Below are 24,821 nucleotides of genomic sequence, written 5' to 3'. Positions count from 1 at the left end.
TAATTCCCTCCCATTTAAAAAAATATATATTACCCATAGAAAACGAAACATGTGGTGAGAGGAACCAGTTGCAGAATCCAGGAGACAGAATCCATCCATTCTCTCAATAGCTATTTTATGGAAGAAACCCCCTCAAAACTCAGCAATGCTTTTTAGAAAATACATCTGAACATTGCCCAATGCGAATTTCTTAGCTAGTTTTCCTTCATTGTAGTCCTAAGGTCAATCTTGATGTTTCCTCAGCTGGGACTCTGATGGTCTTGGGCACACCTTGGAGGCAGCAGCACGTAAGCCCTCAGCTCATTGGCCAGCTCTTTCCTCACCTTGTCCCAGTTTCTCTTTATCCAGCCAGCTAAGACATCCTGCTTCAGATGTTCTCACCGTTTTCTCAAACTCAGTACATTCAGAGCGTAAGCTTATGATTTCTCTCAACTTATCTCCTGTTCATGGAACCAGCACTCGCAGTGCTCCAGGCTCCCTGCTGAGCCTCATAATCTCTTAGTGGCTAAAGCTAACATGGAGCCCCTAACAATCCTGGGCCGTTCTTTTGTCCTTCCTTCTTCACCACCCTGGTTGTCCGCTACCACTTAGTCTTGCTCAACCGGCTGTGCAGGCTGCATCTCCAGCCAGTTTGTGATTCCAAAGGCACGGTCTCCGAATTGAGGGTTGGTGGACCGGAGGTGGGCGGGGGACGGGCTAAATGGTGGTGGGCGCTGGGGGTTATATGTAAGTGGTGAATCATTAAATTCTGCTCCTGAAGCCAATATTACACTGTATGTTAACTAGAATTTTCCAATAAAAATTTGGAAAACAAAAAGTTCAGATGATGGTTAAGAGTTTTTAGCAATAAAGTATTTTTAAATTAAAAAAATACATATATACATACATATATAATGAAAAAAAGCACACCGTCTTGTCACAGCATTCCCCTGAGAGAAAACCCTGATGCTTTACAGGACATCTCCTTCCTTACCTGCTTGACTTGTGGGCTGACGATGATCGGGCCCCATCCACTCTGTTCTCTCTTCACACCTGTTCCCATTGCTCCCAGCAGTCTCCTTTCTTTACTAGACCCGTGTATCAAGGTCCCATACTCCCTGCTCTGTACCCAACCACCACCATGCATGTGAAAGCAATTTGTAAATTGGGCTCCAGCCCACAAATGCGTCTGTTGTGTATTCCGCCAAGCCTACTTACAGCTATTAAACCTTTCCAGACTGTCCATAGGACTCCAGTCTATCCCCTGGTACCACAATTTAGCCTTTGATTTCTAGTGTTCTAAAGTGAAAATACAGATGCCTTCTGGGCTCGGAAATTCTAATAGAGCATTTCATCTGTTTTCCTCTCAATTTCTGGTTTGGACACTAAATTATTACTTAATTCATAAGCCTGTGTTGATATATTGTTGTCGTATTCAGCTGTGTGTATATCATCCCTGATTACAATGCATCATTTTAGAGATGGTTATATAGACAGACAGTACAGGAAGATCAGTAGTGTATTATATAAATTGGGCCTTCTAAGGTTATACCAGCATATTGAATGAGTTGGTTAGTTTTTTTTTTTGTTTGTTTGTTTCTGATGTTTAGTAAAACTTGCCTTTAAACCAACTGATTATTGGCCTTTTTTTATGGGTATGTGTGACCAAGGATTAAATTTCACCAAAGTCAATGTTACTAGCTTACCCAGGCATTTTCTTTTGAGTCAATTTTAGTATTTCCTAAATATGTACTTCTTTGATATTGGTTCCATAATCACATTTTACAGATGAAAAAATTGAGGCTTAAAAACAGTGCTGGATGCTTGGGAAAAAGTATGGTGGTTCCTCAAAAAATTAAAAGTAGATTTACCAGGGCGCCTGGGTGGCTTATTCGGCTGAGCGTCCAACTTCAGTTCAGGTCATCATCACAACAGTTCATGAGTTCAAGCCATGCATCGGGCTCTCTTGTCATCACAGAGCCTGCTTCAGATCCTCTGTCTCCCTCTCTCTCTCTCTGCCCCTCCCCTGCTCTCTCATGCATGCTTTTGCTCTCAAAAATAAACGTTAAATGATCCAGTAATTCCACTTCTGGCAATATACCCAACAGAATTGAAAGTAGAGACTTGCACAAATATTTATATACTCATTGTCACGAAAGCCAAAAGATGGAAACATTACCAGCACCCACTGATGGATGAATGGATAAACAAAACATGGTCTGTCCACACAGTGGAACACTCCTCAGCATTACAAAGGGAAGAAGTCTGACCCGTGCCACAACATAGCTGGGCCTGTAGGACGTCACGCTAAGTGAAATAAGCCAGTCACAGAATGACAGGGACTGAATGATTCCAGTTATACGAGGTAATTAGAGTAGTCAGACTCCTACAGAGAGTAGGATGGTCGCTGCCAGGGGCTGGGGTGAGGGAGAATGGGGAGTCAGTGTTTAACGGGTACAGAGTTTGTTTTGTGAGATGAAACGAGTCCTGGAGCCAGAAGGTGAGGACGGTTGCACAACAGTGTGACTGTACTTACTACCACGGACCTGTACACTTAAAAGTGGTTGAAGTGATAAATTTTACATTAGCCATATTTTACCACAATTAAGAAAAAAACGCAGTGATGGCTGAACAGGCAAACTAAGCAAATGCTTGGGCTCCCAAAAATAGGTTTTGAAAAAAATCTGAAATTTCAATAAAAGTATTGTGGAAAAATATGATCTTCAGTGAACTTTTTTGCATATCTTTAAACTATAGATTTTTTTTTTTTTTTAATCATGTGGTAGTGAGTGAGGGAAGGAGTACCAATCTTTGTAGGCCTTTGGGACTTTATAAAGTGGGGTTGCCAAATTTACCAAATAAATATAGGATGTCATGCAATAATTAGGACATATTCTTACTAAACATGGTTCATGGTTTATCCGAAATTTGAATTTAACCGAGTGTCCTGCTATATTTTATCTGGCAACCTAACTCCAAAGACCTGAATTCTGCCTTGCTGAGAGAGGTTAAGGAACCAACATAAAGCCCTGCGGTGAGGCACAGCCAGGTGTCTGATCTGGAGCCCAGGTTCTTTACCATCAAGGGGAGACCTCTAAACCCCGGTTGTACTACTCTGCACTCAGTGGAAGCCCTAAGGGGAGAGAAGTGGATTTTCCCGAGGGGATCTTTTAGGAGAGGCCTTGTGAATAGTTCGAGCGATGAAAGGCCCAAACCCTGTTTCAGCTCTATTAATAAATGGTGAGGGCGAATGGGAAGGAGGGAGAGAGGGGAGAGGGGGGAAAGGGAATAAACCCTATCCAAGTCTGTAGTGTGCTCTCTGTAGTGGTTCGGACCATTTCCTCCTCCAACATGGTGAACCAAATTCTAGAATGTCCATGCCTTCGTCTCCACTGTAGAGGGTTTCCACAGAAACAAGAACAGAAGGGCCACTCTCGGCATGGTGAAGGGCCCTTGTGCATTTTTGTGCTGAGATGGCTAATGCCTCTTTCCTAATCCAGCTGTCCAAGGAACTGCCTTGAGACTGCACTTGTCCGCATTCCTTCGGTTGCCAGTTGCTACAGAACAAACAGCTCTGTCACAGTTGGCTGTCACCTTTCTCTAGTATCTTCACACAGATATTAAATTGGGAAGGAATTACAGATTTCAGAGACATCAGCCAGGAGGTACAGTTGGCTGCCAGTGTTCAGAGACATGAGCGAGGCACAGAAGAGAGACAGGGACAGGACCACAGTTGCCTTCCTTGTTTATCAAATTACAACCTCTCACAGGAATAGAAGTTGAATCTGTCACTTTCTGTATTGGAAAAGTAGGTCATTGCTAAGTGAGGTAGAGACCTCTTTTCCAGTAAGAATTTGAAAAAAGAAATCATTTTCCTGAAGTGTTTGAGATAGCAGCCATTTTGACCACAGCCATGGCCACAGAACAGAACTAAAACACGTTTGTAGGGAATCAAATAAGACCTCAAAAATTTGGGTTTAAAACTCCTCAGTTCATTTAAAGAATATACAGGTGTGGCTTAAAATTTTTTTCTTTTAAAATTATACACATTCTTCCAGAAAAAGTAGCGGATCGGGGCGCCTGGGTGACTCAGTCTGTTGAGCGTCCGACTTTGGCTCAACTCGTGATCTCGCAGTTCTTGAGTTCGAGCCCCACATCAGGCTCCGTGCTGACAGCTTGTGGCCTGGAGCCTGCTACAGATTCTGTGTCTCTATCTCTCTCTGCCCCTCCCCTGGTTGCACTCTTTCTCTCTCTCAAAAATAAACAAACATTAAAAATATTTTAAAAAGCAAAAGCAAAAACAAAAACAAAATGTAGCTGATCAAGGGGAAAGAATTATACACAAACACACACGTTTATTTATATATATGTGTGTGTGTGTGTGTGTGTGTGTGTGTGTATGTGTATATATATATATATATATATACATTTTTTTTTTTTGGTCCCGAAAAATGTTCTTTTAGTTCAGGCCCTGATTAAACAACAGTCTGTCTAAAGGAGGTTCCGTCTCCTTCCTTTGCTCCCTTTGTCCCCTTTGTCCCCTGTGACTCTCTAGGGTCTGTTTAAAGTCTTCTGCAGCAAACAACTGGTGCCCTCTGCTGAAATGTAACCAATAGCATTCCTGGTCTGTTGTAGAAATCAGAGCTTAAAAATTTTGGTAAAGAAATGAAAATATTCATTCTTTGTTCTAATCTATTATAGGCTATAGGATACTTTATTTTTTAATTTATTCTTTTTTACTGAGTCAAAAAATCATTATTTTCTAGGGTTAAAATTAACTTTCTAGAGTGGATGTGCCAGAATGCTAGTCTGTTTAGACATTTGTATAAGCTTTAGACACTTTGAAAATAGAGTTCTTTTTCTTTTAAAAATAGGATCTGGGGCGCCTGGGTGGTTTAGTCAGTTAAGCGTCTGACTCTTGGTTTCGGCTCTGGTGATGATCTCATGGTTTCATGAGTCTAAGCCCCGTGTCGGGCTCTGTGCTAGCAGCACAGAGCCTGCTTGGGATTCCCCATCTCCCTCTCTCTGCGTCTCCCCCGCTCATGCTGTCTCTGTCTCCCTCAAAAATAAATAAACGTAAAAAAAAAAAGAAAAGAAAAGAAACAGGATCTTATTGGATTGGTTGAAAATGTTTTTTTTTTCCCCAGCTCTTCAAATTAAGATAGATGCAGTCAACATTCCTTTGTTTTACTATTCAGTCTTTAAGGGCAGTTTTTCAAACCAATTGAAGTACAGTCGATGTTAGTGTTCCATCAGTTTCAGGTGTACCACATAGTGATTGGATAGTGTACGTTGTGCTGTGCTCACTACACGTGGAGCTACCATCTGGCACCACACAGCACTATTACAGTACCACTGACTATTTTCTCTACGCTATTATTTTTTTTCAATATATTACAATTATTGTCAAATTGGTTTCCATACAACACCCAGTGCTCATCCCAAAAGGTGCCCTCCTCAATACCCATCACCCACCCTCCCCTCCCTCCCACCCCCCATCAACACTCAGTTTGTTCTCAGTTTTTAAGAGTCTCTTATGCTTTGGCTCTCTCCCACTCTGACCTCTTTGTTTTTGTTTTTTTTTTCTTCCCCTCCCCCATGGGTTTCTGTTAAGTTTCTCAAGATCCACATAAGAGTGAAAGCATATGGTATCTGTCTTCCTCTTTATGGCTTATTTCACTTAGCATCACACTTTCCAGTTCCATCCACGTTGCTACAAAGGGCCATATTTCGTTCTTTCTCATTGCCACGTAGTACTCCATTGTGTATATCAACCACAATTTCTTTATCCATTCATCCGTTGATGGACATTTAGGCTCTTTCCATAATTTGGCTATTGTTGAGAGTGCTGCTATAAACATTGGGGTACAAGTGCCCCTATGCATAAGTACTCCTGTATCCCTTGGGTAAATTCCTAGCAGTGTTATTGCTGGGTCATAGGGTAGGTCTATTTTTAATTTTCTGAGGAACCTCCACACTGTTTTCCAGACTGGCTACACCAATTTGCATTCCCACCAACAGTGCAAGAGGGTTCCCGTTTCTCCACATCCTCTCCAGCATCTATAGTCTCCTGATTTGTTCATTTTGGCCACTCTGACTGGCGTGAGGTGATATCTGAGTGTGGTTTTGATTTGTATTTCCCGATAAGGAGTGACGTTGAGCATCTTTTCATGTGCCTTTTGGCCATCCAGATGTCTTCTTTAGAGAAGTGTCTATTCATGTTTTCTGCCCATTTGTTCACTGGATTATTTGTTTTTCGGGTGTGGAGTTTGGTGAGCTCTTTATAGATTTTGGATACTAGCCTTTTGTCCAATATGTCATTTGCAAATATCTTTTCCCATTCCGTTGGTCACCTTTTAGTTTTGTTGGTTGTTTCCTTTGCTGTGCAGAAGCTTTTTACCTTCATAAGGTCCCAGTAATTCATTTTTGCTTTTAATTCCCTTGCCTTTGGGGATGTGTTGAGTAAGAGATTGCTACGGCTGAGGTCAGAGAGGTCTTTTCCTGCTTTCTCCTCTAGAGTTTTGATGGTTTCCTGTCTCACATTTAGGTCCTTTATCCATTTTGAGTTTATTTTTGTGAATGGTGTGAGAAAGTGGTCTAGTTTCAATCTTCTGCATGTTGCTGTCCAGTTCTCCCAGCACCATTTGTTAAAGAGACTGTCTTTTTTCCATTGGATGTTCTTTCCTGCTTTGTCAACGATTAGTTGGCCATACTTTTGTGGGTCTAGTTCTGGGTTTTCTATGCTATTCCATTGGTCTATGTGTCTGTTTTTGTGCCAATACCATGCTGCCTTGATGATTACAGCTTTGGAGTAGAGGCTAAAGTCTGGGATTGTGATGCCTCCTGCTTTGGTCTTCTTCTTCAAAATTACTTTGGCTATTCGGGGCCTTTTGTGGTTCCATATGAATTTTAGGATTGCTTGTTCTAGTTTCGAGAAGAAAGCTGGTGCAATTTTGATTGGGATTGCATTGAATGTGTAGATAGCTTTGGGTAATATTGACATTTTGACAATATTTATTCTTCCAATCCATGAGCAGGGAATGTCTTTCCATTTCTTTATATCTTCTTCAGTTACCTTCATAAGCTTTCTATAGTTTTCAGCATACAGATCTTTTACATCTTTGGTTAGATTTTTTCCTAGGTATTTTATGCTTCTTGGTGCAATTGTGAATGGGATCAGTTTCTTTATCTTTCTGTTGCTTCATTGTTAGTGTATAAGAATGCAACGGATTTCTGTACATTGATTTTGTATCCTGCAACTTTGCTGAATTCCTGTATCAGTTCTAGCAGACATTTGGTGGAGTCTGTCAGATTTTCCATGTATAGTATCATGTCATCTGCAAAAAGTGAAAGCTTGACTTCATCTTTGCCATTTTGATGCCTTTGATTTCCTTTTGTCTGATTGCTGATGCTAGAACTTCCAACACTATGTTAAACGACAGTGGTGAGAGTGGGCATCCCTGTCGTGTTCCTGATCTCAGGGAAAAAGCTCTCAGTTTTTCCCCATTGAGGATGATGTTAGCTGTGGGCTTTTCATAAATGGCTTTTATGATGTTTAAGTATGTTCCTTCTATCCCGACTTTCTCAAGGGTATTTATTAAGAAAGGGTGCTGAATTTTGTCAAAGACCTTTTCTGCATCGATTGACAGGATCATATGGTTCTTATCTTTTATTAATGTGATGTATCACGTTGATTGATTTGCGAATGTTGAACCAGCCCTGCATCCCAGGAATGAATCCCACTTGATCATGGTGAATAATTCTTTTTATATGCTGTTGAATTCGATTTGCTAGTATCTTATTGAGAATTTTTGCATCCATATTCATCAGGGATATTGGCCTGTAGTTCTCTTTTTTTACTGGGTCTCTGGTTTGGGAATCAAAGTAATACTGGCTTCATAGAATGAGTCTGGAAGTTTTCCTTCCCTTTCTATTTCTTGGAATAGCTTGAGAAGGATAGATATTATCTCTGCTCTAAACATCTGGTAGAACTCCCCTGGGAAGCCATCTGGTCCTGGACTCTTATTTGTTGGAGATTTTTGATAACCGATTCAATTTCTTCGCTAGTTATGGGTCTGTTCAAGCTTTCTATTTCCTCCTGATTGAGTTTTGGAAGAGTGTGGGTGTTTAGGAATTTGTCCATTTCTTCCAGGTTGTCCAATTTGATGGCATATAATTTTTCATAGTATTCCCTGATAATTGTTTGTATCTCTGAGGGATTGGTTGTAATAATTCCATTTTCATTCATGATTTTATCTATTTGGGTCATCTCCCTTTTCTTTTTGAGAAGCCTGGCTAGAGGTTTGTCAATTTTGTTTATTTTTTCAAAAAACCAACTCTTGGTTTCATTGATCTGCTCTACAGTTTTTTTAGATTCTGTATTGTTTATTTCTGCTCTGATCTTTATTATTTCTCTTCTTCTGCTGGGTTTAGGCTGCCTTTGCTGTTCTGCTTCTATTTCCTTTAGGTGTGCTGTTAGATTTTGTATTTGGGATTTTTCTTGTTTCTTGAGATAGGCCTGGATTGCAATGTATTTTCCTCTCAGGACTGCCTTCGCTGCGTCCCAAAGCGTTTGGATTGTTGTATTTTCATTTTCGTTTGTTTCCATATATTTTTTAATTTCTTCTCTAATTGCCTGGTTGACCCACTCATTCTTTAGTAGGGTGTTCTTTAACCTCCATGCTTTTGGAGGTTTTCCAGACTTTTTCCTGTGGTTGATTTCAAGCTTCATAGCATTGTGGTCTGAAAGTATGCATGGTATAATTTCAATTCTTGTATACTTATGAAGGGCTGTTTTGTGGCCCAGTATATGATCTGTCTTGGAGAATGTTCCATGTGCACTCGAGAAGAAAGTATATTCTGTTGCTTTGGGATGCAGAGTTCTAAATATATCTGTCAATTCCATCTGATCCAATGTATCATTCAGGGCCCTTGTTTCTTTATTGACCATGTGTCTAGATGATCTATCCATTTCTGTAAGTGGAGTGTTAAAGTCCCCTGCAATTACCACATTCTTATCAATAAGGTTGCTTATGTTTATGAGTAATTGTTTTATATATTTGGGGGCTCCGGTATTTGGCGCATAGACATTTATAATTGTTAGCTCTTCCTGATGGATAGACCCTGTAATTATTATATAATGCCCTTCTTCATCTCTTGTTACAGCCTTTAATTTAAAGTCTAGTTTGTCTGATATAAGTATGGCTACTCCAGCTTTCTTTTGGCTTCCAGTAGCATGATAAATAGTTCTCCATCCCCTCACTCTCAATCTAAAGGTGTCCTCAGGTCTAAAATGAGTCTCTTGTAGACAGCAAATAGATGGGTCTTCTTTTTTTATCCATTATGATACCCTGTGTCTTTTGGTTGGCGCATTTAATCCATTTACATTCAGTGTTATTATAGAAAGATACGGGTTTAGAGTCATTGTGATGTCCATAGGTTTCATGCTTGTAGCGATGTCTCTGGTACTTTGTCTCACAGGATCCCCCTTAGGATCTCTTGTAGGGCTGGTTTAGTGATGACGAATTCCTTCAGTTTTTGTTTGTTTGGGAAGATCTTTATCTCTCCTATTCTAAATGACAGACTTGCTGGATAAAGGATTCTCGGCTGCATATTTTTTCTGTTCAACACATTGAAGATCTCGTGCCAATCCTTTCTGGCCTGCCAAGTTTCAAAAGAGAGATCAGTCACGAGTCTTATAGATCTCCCTTTATATGTTACGGCACGTTTATCCCTTGCTGCTTTCAGAATTTTCTCTTTATCCTTGTATTTTGCCAGTTTCACTATGATATGTCGTGCAGAAGATCGATTCAAGTTACGTCTGAAGGGAGTTCTCTGTGCCTCTTGGATTTCAATGCCTTTTTCCTTCCCCAGTTCAGGGAAGTTCTCAGCTATGATTTCTTCAAGTACACCTTCAGCACCTTTCCCTCTCCCTCCTCTGGGATACCAATTATGCGTATATTATTTCTTTTTAGTGTATCACTTAGTTCTCTAATTTTCCCCTCATACTCCTGGATTTTTTTATCTTTTTCTCAGCTTCCTCTTTTTCCATAATTTTATCTTCTAGTTCACCTGTTCTCTCCTCTGCCTCTTCAATCCGAGCCGTGGTCATTTCCATTTTATTTTGCATGTTGTTTAAAGCGTTTTTCAGCTCCTCCTGACTGTTCCTTAGTCCCTTGATCTCTGTAGCAATAGATTCTCTGCTGTCCTCTATACTGTTTTCAAGCCCAGTGATTAATTTTATGACTATTATTCTAAATTCACTTTCTGTTATATTATTTAAATCCTTTTTGATCAGTTCATTAGCTGTTGTTATTTCCTGGAGGTTCTTTTGAGAGGAATTCTTCCGTTTGGTCATTTTGGATAGTCCCTGGAGTGGTGCGGACCTGCAGGGCACTTCCCCTGTGCTGTGGTGTATAACTGGAGTTGTGGGCGGGGCCGCAGTCAGACCTGATGTCTGCCCCCAGCCCACCGCTGGGGCCACAATCAGACTGGTGTGTGCCTTCTCTTCCCCTCTCCTAGGGGTGGGATTCACGGTGGGGTGGGGTGGGGTGGCGTGGGGTGGGGTGGGGTGGCGTGGCCCGTCTGGGCTACTTGCACATTGTCAGGCTTGTGGTGCTGGGGATCTGGCGTATTAGCTGGGGAGGATCGGCAAGGTGCACAGGGGCAGGAGGGGCAGGCTCAGCTCGCTTTTCCTTCGGAGATCCGCTTCGGGAGGGGCCCTGCGGCACCGGGAGGGAGTCAGACCCACCGGAGGGACGGATCCGCAGAAGCACAGCGTTGGGTGTTTGTGTGGTGCAAACAAGTTCCCTGGCAGGAACCGGTTCCCTTTGGGATTTTGGCTGGGGGATGGGCGAGGGAGATGGTGCTGGCGAGCGCCTTTGTTCTCCGCCAAGCTGCGCTCTTTCGTCCGGGGCTCAACAACTCTCCCTCCCATTGTCCTCCAGCCCTCCTGTTCTCCCAGCAGAGCTGTTAACTTACGACCTCCCAGATGCTAAGTCCTGCTTGCTATCGGAACACACTCCGTCCGGCCCCTCTGCTTTTGCAAGCCAGACTCGGGGGCTCTGCTTGGCCGGCGGGCCACCCCTCCGCCACGGCTCCCTCCCATCAGTGCAGCACGCACCGCCTCGCCGCTCTTCCTACCCCCTTCCGTGGGCCTCTTGTCTGTGCTTGGCTCTGGAGACTCCATTCTGCTAGTCTTCTGGTGGTTTTCTGGGTTATTTAGGCAGGTGTAGGTGGAATCTAAGTGATCAGCAGGACGCGGGGTGAGCCCAGCGTCCTCCTACGCCTCCATCTTCTCTCCTGCGCTATTATTTTTTATCCCCATTATTTAATCATTCCATAGATGGAAGTCTGTACCTCCCACCCCCCTTCACCCATTTTCCCCATTGCCCCGCCTCACTCCCCTCTGGCCCTCATTAGTTAGTTCTCTGTAAGTATGGGTCTGTTTTTGCTTTTTTTCATTTTATAGTATGCTGTCCACTTTTTCATCCATTTATTTATTGATGGACACTGGGGTTGCTTCCATATCTTGGCTATTGTAAATAATACCATAGTAAACATAGGAGTGTATATATCTTTTGAAATTAGTGTTTTTGTTTTCTTTGGGTAAATACCCCGTAGTGGAATTAGTGGGTCATATGTTCTATTTTTAATTAAACATTTTTTTATGTTTATTTATTTTTGAGAGAGAATGTGAGCAGGGGAGGGGCAGAGAGAGAGGGAGACACAGAATCCGAAGGAGGCTCAGTCTCTGAGCTGTCAACACAGGGCCCGATGTAGGGCTCGAACTCATGGACAGTGAGATCATGACCTGAGCTGAAGTCGGATGCTTAACCCACTGAGCCACCAGGCGCCCTTATTTTTACTTTTTTTGAGGAACCTCCATGCTGTTTTTCACACTGGCTGCACCAGTTTACATTCCCATCAGTAGTGCATAAGGGTTCCTTTTTCTCCACATCCTTACCAACACTTATTTCTTGTCCTTTTGATTCTAACCATCCTGACAAGTATAAGGTGATCTCTCATTGTGGTTTTAATTTGCATTTTCCTGATGGCTAGTGATGTTGAGCATCTTTGCATGTGTTTGTTGGCCATCTGTAAGTCTCCTTTGGAAAATGTGTGGTCCCTTGCCCATTTTATTTGGGTATTCTGGTGTTGAGTTGTATGAGTTCTTTATATATTTTGTATATTAACTCCTTATAAAATGTATCATTTGCAAATATCTTCTCCCATCCAGTAGGTTGCCTTTTTGTTTTGTTGATTGTTTCCTCCACTGTGCAGAAGCCTTTTATTGTGGTGTAGTCCAAATTTATTTTTGCTTTTTTTGCCCTCACCTAAGGAGGCATATCTAGAAAAATATTTCCGTGGCTGATGTCAAAGAAATTGTTGCTTATGTTCTTTTCAAGGAGTTTTATGGTTTCAGGTCTCACATTTAGGTTTTAATCCATTTTGACTTTATTTTTGTGTATGGTGTAAGAAAGTGGTCCATTTCATTCTTTTGCTGTCCAGGGTCCCCAGAACTATTTGTTAAAGAGATTGTCTTTCCCCATTGTATATTGTTGACTCCATTATTGTAGATTAAATGGGCTTTCTTCTTTTCTTAGTTCCTTTAGGAGTGAGGTTAGATTATTTGAGAATTTTCTTGTTTCTTGAGGTAGGTCTGTAGTACCATAAATTTCACTCTTAGAACGGTTTTCATTTTCATTTCAGTTTCCTCTTTGAATTCTTTGTTAACCCATTTACTGTTTAGTAGTAGTATGTTGTTTAGCCTCCATGTGTTTGTGTTTTGTGGTGTGCATGTGTGTGTTATATGTGTGTGGTTGATTTCCTGTTTCATACAATTGTGGGAAGGATACACAATACAATTCTAATCTTAAATTTATTGAGACTTGTTGTGTAACCTGACATATCCTAATAGTGTTCCGTGTGCACTTGAAAAAAATGTGTATTCTCTGGTTTTGAATGGAATGTTCTATACATACCTGGTTTGTCTTGTTAGTATGTCATTCAAAGACACTATTTTCTTACTGGTTTTCTGCCTGGATATTCTTTCCTTTTATGTAAATGGAGTATTGAAGTCCCCTACTATTATTGTGTTACTGTCAATTTCTCCTTTTATATTTATGTATTTAGGTTTTTCAGTGTTGGGTACATAGATATTTACGTATCCTCTTGTTGGATTGACTCCTTTATCATAATGTATTGCCTTTATCTGACTCTTATCATAGTTTTTGTCTTAAAGTCCATCTTGTCTGGTGTGAGTGTTGCTTCCCCCCCTACCCCCCCTAACCCCCATATTCGCATGGTATATCTTTTTCCATCCCTTTACTTTCCGTCTGTATTGTCTTTAGGTTTGAAATGAGTCTCTTTAGGCATCATATAGATGGGTCTTGTTTTTTTATCCATTCTGCTTCTGTATGTCTTTTGATTAGAGCATTTAGTCCATTTAATTTAAAGTAACTATCGTGAGGTATGTACTTACTGCTATTTTGTTAATTGTTTTCAGTGGTCTTTGTAATTCTTCTCTGTCCATTTTACTCTTGCTCTCTTTTCTTGCAGTTGAGGACTTTCTGCAGTGTCATATTTGGCTTTCTCTTTATGTGTTATGTTTTGGGGTTTGGGTTGCCATGAGGCTTATGTATAGGGTCCTGAGAATACAGCAGTGTATGTTGAGTTGATGGTTATCTAAGTGTGAACGAACACATCCTAAATGAACTTTTTTACTCCCTCCACCTTTTATGTATATGCTGTCATATTTTTACATCTTTTTATTCATAATTTTCTTCTAACTGTGACCTTTTGTTTTCCACTTAAAGAAGTCCCTTTAATGGTTCTTATAAGACCAGTTCAGTGTCAATGAACTCCTTTAACGTTTGACTGGGAAACTATTTCTCTGTCTCTGAATTCTAAATGATAATCTTTCTGGGTAGAGTATTCTTGGTTATAGGCTTCTGTCTTTCAGCTGTTTGAATATGTCATCCCACTCCCTTCTAGCCTACAAAGTGGTTACTGAAAAATCAGCTGGAAGCCCTGTAGTGTTTCCCTTGTATATAACAGTTTGCTTTTCTCTTGCTGCTTTGAAATTGTCTGTTTATCTTTAACCTTTGACATTTTAATTTTGTGTTTAGTTGTGTACCTTCTTGTGTTCATTTTGTTTGGAACTCTGTACTTTCAGAACCTGGATATCCGTTACTTCCCCAGGTTGGGGAAGTTTTCAGCTATCATTTATTCAAATAAGTTTTCTGCTCCTTTCTCTCTCTGTCATCTTCTTGGGCCCCTATAATGTAAACGTTTGCTTGATGTTGTCCAAGAGATCCCTTAACCTACCCTCCTTTTTTAAAATACTGTTTTCTTTTTTCCGTTCTGCCAGAGTGCTTTTCATTACCCTGTTTTCCAGACTGCTGATATCTTCTGCATCTACTAATCTATGGACTCCCTAGAGTGTATTTTTTATTTCAGTTATTAATTTCAATTCTGATTCTTTTTTATATTTGCCGTCTCTTTGTTGAAGTTTTCACTGAGTTCTTCCACTCTTCTCCAGTCTGGTGAGCATCTTTACGAACATTACTTTACACTCTATCGTGTGTATTGTTTATCTCCATTTCATTTAGTTCTTTCTCTGAGTTTGTGTCTTGTTCTTTCATTGGGAGCATATGCCCCTGTCTTCTCATTTTACTTGACTTTCTGTGTGTGATCCTCTGAAATAGGTGGAGCAGCACTTCTAAACTTGAAGGAGTAGTCTTGTGTATGGTCAGCTCCCGTGTAGAATGTGTGTGTCTTTATGGCTTTGGCTGGCTGGCTGGAGCTGTGTCTGGTGCAGGCTGGGGATCACGTGGCACTCTGTGCTAGGGGTGCCTGGTGTGATGGCTGGAGCTGGCATGGGTATGGGCTGGGCTGTCCCAGAGTACTCCATGCACCCTGAAAGGACAGCTGAAGCTGAAGTGGATGTGGGCTGGGGTGTTTCAGGGCTCTCCGTGCAGTGGGCACTCTGGTGGGCAGCTGTAGCTGAGGCAGGCCAGAGGGACCTGGGGTGCTCCATGTATGGGGCATCTGGGCAGGAGATCTGTAGCTGATGGTGGGTATTGACTCAGGCAGTTCCAGGGCTCTCTGGCCAGAAGGTATCCTTGAGGACAGGTGAAGTCACAGTGGGTACAAGCACAGGGAGTGACCTAGTGTGGCGATTAAAACTGGCACAGGTCAGGGAATCCTGGGACATTCTGCCCCGGGGCTGCCCTGGTGATGTGGCTGGAACCCCACGGCAGGCATGGGCTTCGGGTTCCTGGTCACTCTGAATATTGGCCACCTTGGTGGGGTGGCTGGAGCCAAAGCAGAGCCAGGAAGTCCCAGCATCCTCTTCACCAGGGTGCCCTGGCAAGCAGTCTGGAGCTGAAGTGGTATAGGCATGGAGTATTCTGGGGTGCTTTGTGCCTGTGTCACCTTGATGGGATGGCTGGAGCTATAGTGAGCATTGACAAGGGGTGTTCTAGTGTGTGCTGTTTCGGGGCCTCCTTGGTGGAATGGCTGGGGTGGTGTGGGCTAGTGGCCCAGGACTCAGGTAGTAGGCCAGCTCTGGTGCCTGGACCTTCTTCCCATCCACACTATCAAGGTAGATGGGGAACGTAAACCATGGCACTTGCCAGCCCCTCCAACCTAGAAAGAGTTCCAGCATCTCCCCCACTGTCTGGTGGTTTTAGGGCTGGCTCTTTTGTATTCTATTTGCTCTTTTATACCATGGCTTTTTTTTGTGCTCCAGGGAACCCAGTATTAACGTGGCAGGCCAGCTAAGGCACCAAACCCTGCTCCTGCCTGTGCTATCAAGGTGTTCGGGGGAGTGTAAACCATGATACTTGCCAGCCCTTCCGACCCAGAGAGAGTTCCAGCAGCTCTCCTGTTTGGTGGACTTACAAGAGAGGATCTCTTAGATACTAGTTGCTCTTTTAAACGATGGCTTTTTTCTGTGCTGTAGAGCAGACGGATCAGCTCATGGTCCCTCAATGCTATCCTTCCCCACTGCAATTCACAGGGCTGGGGGTTCCTTTTGTTACCATGTCCCCATCTCTCTTGCCATTCTTTATGTGCTCTGTGCCACAGAAGCCAGCCAGCCAGCCCTCAGTTCTTCAGGAGGAACTGCTCTATAAATAGGTATAGATTGTGGAGGAGGTGAATTCAGGGTCTTCCTACATCACTATCTTCGACCAGACTCCATATTTGGTAAAATTCAAAATGTAAAACATGAAAAACTGTCAGGTAATCAACAGCATATTCAATGTTTACAAAGAAAAAGCGAGCCACTTAATTCAATTTACATTTTAAACTATTTAATAGAGGTATTTGTTGTACACATGGTTTTAGTTTAATATAAGTACAAAATTTCTCTCTGGAAACACTTAACCTGAGTTGAAAATGAAATCAGAACTGAAGAGAGATTTTAATTCACAAAAACAATTCTCCTCAAAATATAAACAATGATTCCCAGCTGGGGAGTTGCTCTGAAAGTCAGGGTTCAGACCCAGGACAGGAATGAGGGAAAACTCCTTGTAGATCAAAAGCTCTGCTGAAGTCATAGGATTGCACTTGTGGGCCCTTAATCAGAGTGAGCTTTCTCAAGCACCCCCGGAAGGAGGTCTGGCTGCTCAGGCAGTTTTGCTTTACGTCAGCTGTTAAGAGAGAAGTCTTGCTTAATTTTGTTAAATGACATGACTAGCACAATAGGAGCAAAAGTAATTATCAAGTCGTTTCTTCATCAAAATTAGAACACTGTTCTCCCACATATGTTGCTTCTGTGATAAGTCAATGAAAACTTTTAATATATGGTAATTTTAAGGTATAGTTATGACTTAAAAGTCATCAAAGAGGTGTTTATTTCGTTATTTGTAAAAATCACTGGGAACATCCGAAATGCAGAATTCAAATCCAGAATCGATGCCAGAGGATAAGATCATGTTTCTTTGTCCTCTAAAATGGTTACCTGCCCTAAAATGACTTCCTACTCTGGGGGGGTCATCTAAGATGACTTGCCTCGGTAAAGTCATCTCGCTTACTTTACATTGCATCCAGTGTTCTCAGAGTCTTATCTAACGATGAATTTACTTGTGTAGATTATTTTAACTTTTCTAAGAACTTCTAGGTATTTGAGATAGGCTTTCTAAAAATGTAAAGGATTTGTCACCCAAACCATGTATTTTTCTTAATCCCTATTCTGTATCCAGCTAAACTGACAGAGCTCCTTAAAAGTGAATGGGCAAAGCAGACACCCATACGTACCAGGGTAGCCGCCCACATAAATGGGATTGTTGGTGTCTGCTGAGGTGGACTGGGTGTGTGGACTTTCAGCGTGAGCTGCATTCCCATCAACAATCAGAACCAAGCGGTGTTTGCTTTTCTGAGCTTGAAGTGTGTGCCATCTTCCATCGCACAGAGTACTCGTAGCTTTGGGTTTATATGTGGCTGTTATCCGACCAGCTCCATTGTTAACATGAAACAAGATCTAAACAAATAAGACACAAATACCTTGGTGAATTTTTCTATGTTTAAGGAACACCATTCATTTATATAATGCTCTTGGAGTAGATAAATCCCCCCATTCTGCTAAAAAGGAGGGCAAGCTATGAAAAACAATGATTTTGAAAAATAACCTCATAAAGGATGCAGGTTTCATCACTCTCGAAATTACAGAAGGGATCAATGACCACCTCCATGGGAAGAAGCCCAAGCCATTGCCCTCAAATCAGTACCTTTTTCAGGCCTGCAGGAGCTGATGGGTTTAGAGGGTCAGTTTGTAGCAGATGGATAGCACCGATGAAGAACCATTTACCGACTCTCTTGTGACAGACTATAGGTGCCCTACCACAGCAAGTTGTAACATACAAAAAAATCTAAGACTTGCAAAAGCTAGCAGGGAATACTTGTAAGAATACTGTTGTAGAGGCGACTCCGTGTATTTCGAGGTCAACTGTGATAAATTAAAGATGTACACTATAGACCCTCGGGCAACAGCTAAGAAAAGTTTTAAAGGAAAAATAAGCCAATAGTAGAGGTAAAATATACATCAGAAATTACATTTTTGGCAACTGTTACACTTCTAATAATGTTTCTCAGATGTCATATAAAAATGCGCACATGATACAGAATTTTTCAAAATTCTTTTGATGTCCAGATGAGGAAGCCTTTGGCTATAAGCCACAGTGTAGAGGGGCAAGCGGTATGATGTAGAGGCAGCTTTGTTTAGACCTGAAGATGAAATAAGGGGGGAGAAGAGGTGAAGGACAAGAGGTGGATCTGATTTTCTTACATCCTCCTCACCCCCATTCTAGGATGTCCTCGCAGCCGGAAACCCAGTGGGGAAGAAGCAGAAGCACTAGAAATAGGCAAATGAGATTGCAAATAAAATTGGGAAAAATCTAGAGCACAGAGACTTGTTCCTTCCTTGCGGGAGGCAGTAGCTTACAAAGAGTCAAGCATCTTAGTTTCAGAGCAACACAAGTTGACCACAGTGCAAGAGAAATGGTGAAAAGTGTAGTTAGGTAGAGAGGATTTAAGAGACGCCTTTCATCCCCATGGCCTGGCAACAACTCCCCAGTTCTCCTATGATCCTCTGGGGGACGCAGGAGGTGGCTGAAGAGACAGCAGTGCCCCTGACCGGGATGGGAAGCTTGATCTGCAAGGGATGTTGGCCTATTTAATAATCTCCAGGATAAGTTCCCACAACTTGGTGATGGCTGCAACTCCAGACCACTCGTTACAACTTGCCAGGGACAACTGGCCTAGTGCACAAAAGACAGAGGCTATGCCTAAGGACCAGGAATGCCAAGCCACACCTCAGCTATTGTCAAGAGAGAACTTACAGAAAAGAAAGGACAAGGAAGACTCTCTTCCTCACATCTTGCTTGCACCTAGAGGCAGTTTTCAAGCAAAAGAGACTAAGGTATCCTAATTGTTAAGTTCATTTTGTTCCGAACATGGGAAAGACTGGCGACTGAAAAGCAGGAGCAGAATAGTTACAGAAAAAAATATATATATTTTTTGAATTAAAAAAATTAGATGGTGGTATATCCATCACATGGAATACTCTGCAATAAAAAAAAAGAAAAATGAACCATTGATAAACACAACAGCCCAGATCAATGCCAGGAAATGAGGCTGAGTGTAAAAAGCCAATCTCAAGAGGACATATACTGTATCATATCATTTATATAATACTCATGAAATAACAGAGAGCTGGAGAACAGATCAGTGGTTGCCCAGGGCTACGGAGAGAATTGGTGTGGATATGAAGGGGTGGGTTGAGAGAGCCTTGAGGTACAATTAAGTATCTTGACTATGAGGGTGGATACATAAAGCTAAACAAAATTGTGTAGAGCTACACACACACATGTACATGTATAACTAACTCAACTGAAAAAAACTCTGGATTATGCCAATGTCAATTTCATGGATTTGATGTTGTGTAAGAGTTATGCAGGGACACCTGGGTAGCTCAGTTGGGTAAGCATTCAACCTTGGTTCAGGTCACAATCTCGCAGTTCATGAGTTTGAGCCCTGCATCGGGCTCTCTGCTGACAGCTGAGAGCCTAGAGCCTGCTTCGGATTGTGTGTCTCCCTCTCTCTCTGCCCCTCTATCTCTCTCAAAAATAAGTAAACATTAAAAAAAATTTTTTTTAAGAGTTATGCAGAGCGTCTGGGTGACTCAGTTGGGGAACTGACTTTGGCTCAGGTCATGATCTCACAGTTCATGGGTTCAACCCCCATGTCAGATTCTGTGCTGACAGCTCAGAGCTTGGGGCCTGCTTCCAGATTGTGTGTCTCTCTCTCACTCTCTGCCCTTCCCTCACTTGCAGTCTGCCTCTCTCTCTCAAAAATAAATACGAAAAAAAACTTTTTTAAATTAAAAAAAAAAAAAAGTTCTGCAGATGCTAACACGGGGGAACCTCCTTACATGTTTTACTATAATTTGCTATCAATCTGTAATTACTTCCAAATAAAATGTTAACAAATATTAGGGAAGGGAGAGCATCAGGTTGGCAATTTTCAGATGCCTCTGGAGAAAAGATTTCTGTTGTAGTAAGATTGCAGTTTTGCTTTAAATTTAATTTAATTTTTGTCATTTTTAATCTTTTTCAGATTAATTAAACCTTTTCTCTTTTCCACTGAAATGATCATTGGAAGTTTGGATCTAGGTATTTCTTGTTTTTTTGTTTTTTAATTTTTTAATGTTTATTTATATTTGAGAGAGAGAAATAGTGCACAAGCAGGGGAGGGGCAGAGAGAGAGATGGAGATGGAATCTGAAGCAGGCTCCAGGCTCTGAGCTGTCAGCACAGAGCCCGATGCGGGGCTCGAAGCCAGGAGCCATGAGTTCATGACCTGAGCCAAAGCCAGATACTTAACTGACTGAACCACCTAGGCACCCCTGGATCTAGGTATTTTCTACTGTTTCTCAATTGCTCTGTCTCTGGCACTGTTGGATAAAGGAGAACCCCATCAAGATCAAGCACTTACCTTGCCATTCACAATCTCTAATCCGATGGCATCTACTTTGGCGCTGCTGATCCCCAGGAGGACACCATTCTCGGAGGTGGTACGAAATTCCAGTGTTATATTTACATCTGATCGGACTTTGTAGCCTTCCTTGACTGAAAAATACAAGGATAACCCCAAGTTAGGGGTGAGCCTGGCCCCGGAGGGTTCAGAGTCGGAGAGGCCGTGGGCTGGCTGGCTGGTTGGCTGTGCATTTTGGTTCCTAGTTCAGGAGGCCTGGTGCCAGCTCTTTCTCTGGATCCAGCACCATCCTCAGCTTCCTCATCTGTATGATGAAGTGATGCTATTCAAGACCTACCAGGGCTGAGCCAGACCGGAGCCCAGGCAGGCACATCCTCTCTTCTAGAGACACATAGGGAAAAAACGGAAAGGGATTCGATCCATATAATCCCTTCATCATCTATCCAGCAATAGTCTACTTTATTTTCCCAATATCTACATACTGGGTATGGTGTCATTTACTGAGCATATTCATATCCACGCTAGGTTTTTTTTACTTGAGGATTTAATTAAATGTATATTTTATTCAAGTGATAGAAAAGCTGAGAAAACAAACTGGGGCTACATAGCAGACGGTTGTTCAGCCCAGGGTTAGAGGAAAATTGGGAGAAGGCTGTGTTACCAGAGCTTCTTGGAAGCACAGAGTGAAGGAGAGAAGTGTGCTAGCTTTTCCTTTCCTCCTCCCACCCGCCCCTAATCTTCCACCAGGACCTCCCTGGAAGCCAGAGAAATGTGGTTCCCTGTGGTAGACAGCAGAACAGAGGCCAAGAGGAGCAGGGTTGTGAGTGCAAACAGCAAATCAGATGGAGAGGGAAGGCCAGATACATTACAAAGGCTAGTTCTAGGCAGTGAGGAATTTACATTTGAAGGCATTTTAGACATTTAAATTCCTCTACTTAGGATCAGTATTGTCAACAGTCTCAATGGAGTCAATTTCTTCATCAAATCTGACTTGCATTTGGCTGGCTGGTCTAGATATTTTATGTTGATTTTTGTCAAAGGCCTTTATTAACTTGGGCAGAGAGAATATGGCTCACATAAATTTAGGGAAAGTACAGACAAAACCAGTACCACATGTCTGCCCTCTGCCGGAAGTTGCCGCTCTCCTGGTGGGAACAAGCCTGCAGCAGGCCATCTGGATAGCATGAGGGGGAGAAGGCTTTTACATTAGAAGTTGAGAAATTAGAATAAACTCGAACACTGAACTAAAATGGTCTTGCTGCAGCCTTGTTCAGGGGGTCCTGTCCTATCAGGACATATCACTGGATCCATTTCAGAGTGCAGGCTAAATAAACCCAAAGATTTCTTTTGAGATCATTGATAATACATACCAAGAGCTGCGTATCCGCTGCCTTCAAAGAACGTTCCTTCCTGGGCCACTGCATAGCACCTGCTTACTGCAAATGCAGACACTGGGCTGCTCTTGTCCAGCTGTTTGCCATTCAGTATCACCTCCCCAATGCAGGCGGGGACACTGTGGGTGATCTAAACCAAGTGACATGAGAATAGATGCTCTAAGTAGAACAAGAAGGGCAAGGGTAAAATGTTCCTATGCTTCAACAAACACATTAAAATGTTAACTTTTGGTTTTTAAAATTGAATTTCCACAATAGTTTACATAAACATCTAACGGAATGCTACTAGCTAGTAGTATCTTGGCTAGTAATGCAGTAAAGGTGTTTTCCATCATTTTGATTAAGTAGTGTAGAAATCAAGATGCTGAGTTTTCTAATCTGCAAATACAAATCTACTGGACTTTCCTGCATTGTACCAGGGCTAAATGGCTGGGGAAGGAGAAACGTTCATTAACTAACAGATAGGAAAGGCTGGCTGAGCTTCAAGGGGAAGCCCCAACACAATTTAGGGATGTAGTTTAAAAGGTGTGCATCATGCAGCCAAGCTCCAGTTTCAAAAAAGATAATTCAACATAAACTTTTTCTTTTACAAATAAAACCACAAAAGCACAACCACAATAAAGGTAAGACGGGCTCCAAACAGAAAACACAGCTTACGTTTCCAATGTTCCTGGCTCTGTACTCAGAGGGAAGACCTCCTAGGTACAGCTTTCCTTCCACATCCAACATGGTACCATCTCCCACAGCTGTCACCGTGGGGGATTCCTGGCCATCAACTGTCATGAAGCCCTTTCTTTTAAAGTGCTCTGTCTTGACCTAGAGCAAAATGAGAATATCCACAGTTTTAAAGGAATCTGAGAAAACTGTAACAGATGTTTGTTTGCAGCATCTGTTTATTATAGCTGTAATAACCTGACTGAAATCCTAAAGGATGGCTCTGATTTTTACACAGTTGGTGTTGAGGAGACCAAGCCTGGCAGGAGGCTGGAGCAGGCACAGGCAAAGCTCATGTTAGAATGGGAAGAACCCCTGAGGCCTAGTTATAAGAAAGCAAATGCCATGACCTAAGGGTTGGCCCACTCATGCCACAGGTAGGCTTGGTTTACTTCTCATCAAGGTGAGAACGCTTCTGGTACCTTTCATTCATTCCACCAATGTTAGCTACTGAGTGCCTTTCAGGATGCAGAAAAGGTCCCTGCCTACAAGAAGCTTATATCTATAGAGGAGATAGTGGACACAAAGCAAGCTAGAAACCAAAGGGGATCACTTCATGACAGCGAACTGGAATGGATACAAGGGATGGATGGAATAAACCTTAGCATGAGGGATTCACCAGCTTCCTGAGGGCATACCGTGTGCCACCTGCCATCACTGATCACTGCAGGGTGGGAGACCTTTGTTCTGCCTTTCCCAAGATCAAACATGAAGTGAAGGTGGCCCCCATGCAGCTGGAGCGTGGCATAATCAACTTGGTTCTGATGAGCCATGTAGTAAATCAGACCGCTGGAGGCAAATGTCCGGATACTTAGCTGAACTGAGAGCCTGGAGGAAAACAAGAGCTCAGGCCTCAGAAAGAAACTTTCACATGTAAAAATAACCTCAAAGAGAGAATCTAATAACTGTTTCAACCTGTGTATTTAACATCTCAGCAGAGAGTCATTCATTATTCTTTCATTCACTCATCCATCTGTTCACCCAACTAATAGTTACCACGTACAGATGTCTGCCAGGGACTGTTCTAGATGCTGAGGCTGGAGCACTAAACAAAGAGGAATGTCCTTTCTCCCGCAAAACTAATACTAGAAATCTATCAGAGATAAAATTGGGTCACGAGAGGCCAACTGGTGGTTTTATTAAAGAGGGCAGGCAGCTCTGAAAAGGTGCTGTTTCAGCTGAGCTCTGAATGGCAGGAGCAAGCCCCACAAAGCTCAGCACTTTGTTTGCAGACAGTGCCGAGTATGCTAAAACAATGGGGTGGATTTGGGTGGACAGCCAGGAACCCCCTACCGGGGCTCCATGGGAGACAGCACCACACAGCAGTGGAGGGAAGGCTGCATCTGGGTATCCTCCCGCAGAAGAAAGCACAACACTAAAGCACTCTGGGATAGGGAAAGGAAAGGAGAGTGTGGGTCTGTCCTCATGGATGAGGGGCTCTGGGAGGCAGTATTTAGATTCAAAGTGCAGTGGGAAGTCACAGTATTCAGAAGGGGAGTGGGCATGGCTTGATTTACATCTTAAAAGGAACTTCTGATGTGAAGAAGCCATCAGAGGAGGCCAGGGTGTCAACGGGCAGCTGGTGCGGCAGTCCACAGAGGCCAGGGGGTGGTGGGGGACACAGAGCGGATGAACTAATTCATGAAATGCTCCAGAGGAAGAAGCACTAGGACTTGTAGATGGACTCAATTTGGAGAGGGAAGGAAAGACAATAACCATCTCTAGGTTTGGGCCCTGGGCAACCAGGGGTATGGTGCTGATGTCCACAGAAATGGCAAAGATCAGGCGAGCAGATGTGGGGGAAGACTGTGAATTCTCTTTTGGTATGTTGAGGTTGGGGAGCCCGTGCCAATCCACGCAGAGATGTGGAGGAGCCAGTCAGGTGTATGCCTCCTGAGTTCTAAGCAGAGGTCAGGCTAGAGATGTGGGTGCTGGTGCAAATAGATGGTATTTTAAAGCCCTTGAGATATGGAAGCTCCCCAGGAAGAATACACAGAAGAGGCCCTGGGCCTTCCTGATGGAAGAGGAGCCAGCAAAGGAGACTGAGCAGGGGTGAGCAGGGAGAGCAAGAAATCAGGAGAAGCTGGGGCTAGGACAGCCAACGAGGCTGAGTTGCCGAATGCATGTGATAGTGCCGAGGGCCCAGCAGAGAAGGCACCACGGGACGTGGCCACAGCAGGTCTGGGAGGATTGTGGCCAAGAGCAATGGAGAGGTGAGGGGAGGCTGGCTGGGTGG

At 42.7% G+C, this 24,821-nt stretch overlaps 1 protein-coding gene and 1 long non-coding RNA gene across 2 annotated transcripts in view; one reads left to right on the top strand and one right to left on the bottom strand.

The window, feature by feature from the left end:
* LOC122232718 overlaps positions 1 to 24,821 on the top strand; it is a 53,026-nt gene that overhangs the window by 23,123 nt on the left and 5,082 nt on the right. The window contains exon 2 of the long non-coding RNA XR_006210114.1: positions 22,824 to 22,962. This is a non-coding gene — a long non-coding RNA (uncharacterized LOC122232718). The remainder of the gene's footprint in view (positions 1 to 22,823; positions 22,963 to 24,821) is intronic.
* The window catches only part of LAMA1 (laminin subunit alpha 1), a 167,741-nt gene continuing 159,201 nt past the window's right edge, over positions 16,282 to 24,821 (bottom strand). Inside the window, exons 58-63 of the mRNA XM_042962825.1 lie at positions 23,224 to 23,413; positions 22,529 to 22,687; positions 21,848 to 22,001; positions 20,478 to 20,611; positions 17,245 to 17,467; positions 16,282 to 16,637 (exon numbers count right to left, since the gene is read on the bottom strand). Coding sequence (XP_042818759.1) covers positions 16,477 to 16,637; positions 17,245 to 17,467; positions 20,478 to 20,611; positions 21,848 to 22,001; positions 22,529 to 22,687; positions 23,224 to 23,413 — 1,021 coding nt within the window. The 3' untranslated portion in view covers positions 16,282 to 16,476. The remainder of the gene's footprint in view (positions 16,638 to 17,244; positions 17,468 to 20,477; positions 20,612 to 21,847; positions 22,002 to 22,528; positions 22,688 to 23,223; positions 23,414 to 24,821) is intronic.

The sequence above is a fragment of the Panthera tigris genome, chromosome D3 (genome assembly GCF_018350195.1).
Source record: "Panthera tigris isolate Pti1 chromosome D3, P.tigris_Pti1_mat1.1, whole genome shotgun sequence".
Classification (NCBI taxonomy): domain Eukaryota; kingdom Metazoa; phylum Chordata; class Mammalia; order Carnivora; family Felidae; genus Panthera; species Panthera tigris.
The sequence above is the reverse complement of the archived record's forward strand: the minus strand, read 5'-3'. Positions and strand labels throughout refer to the sequence as shown.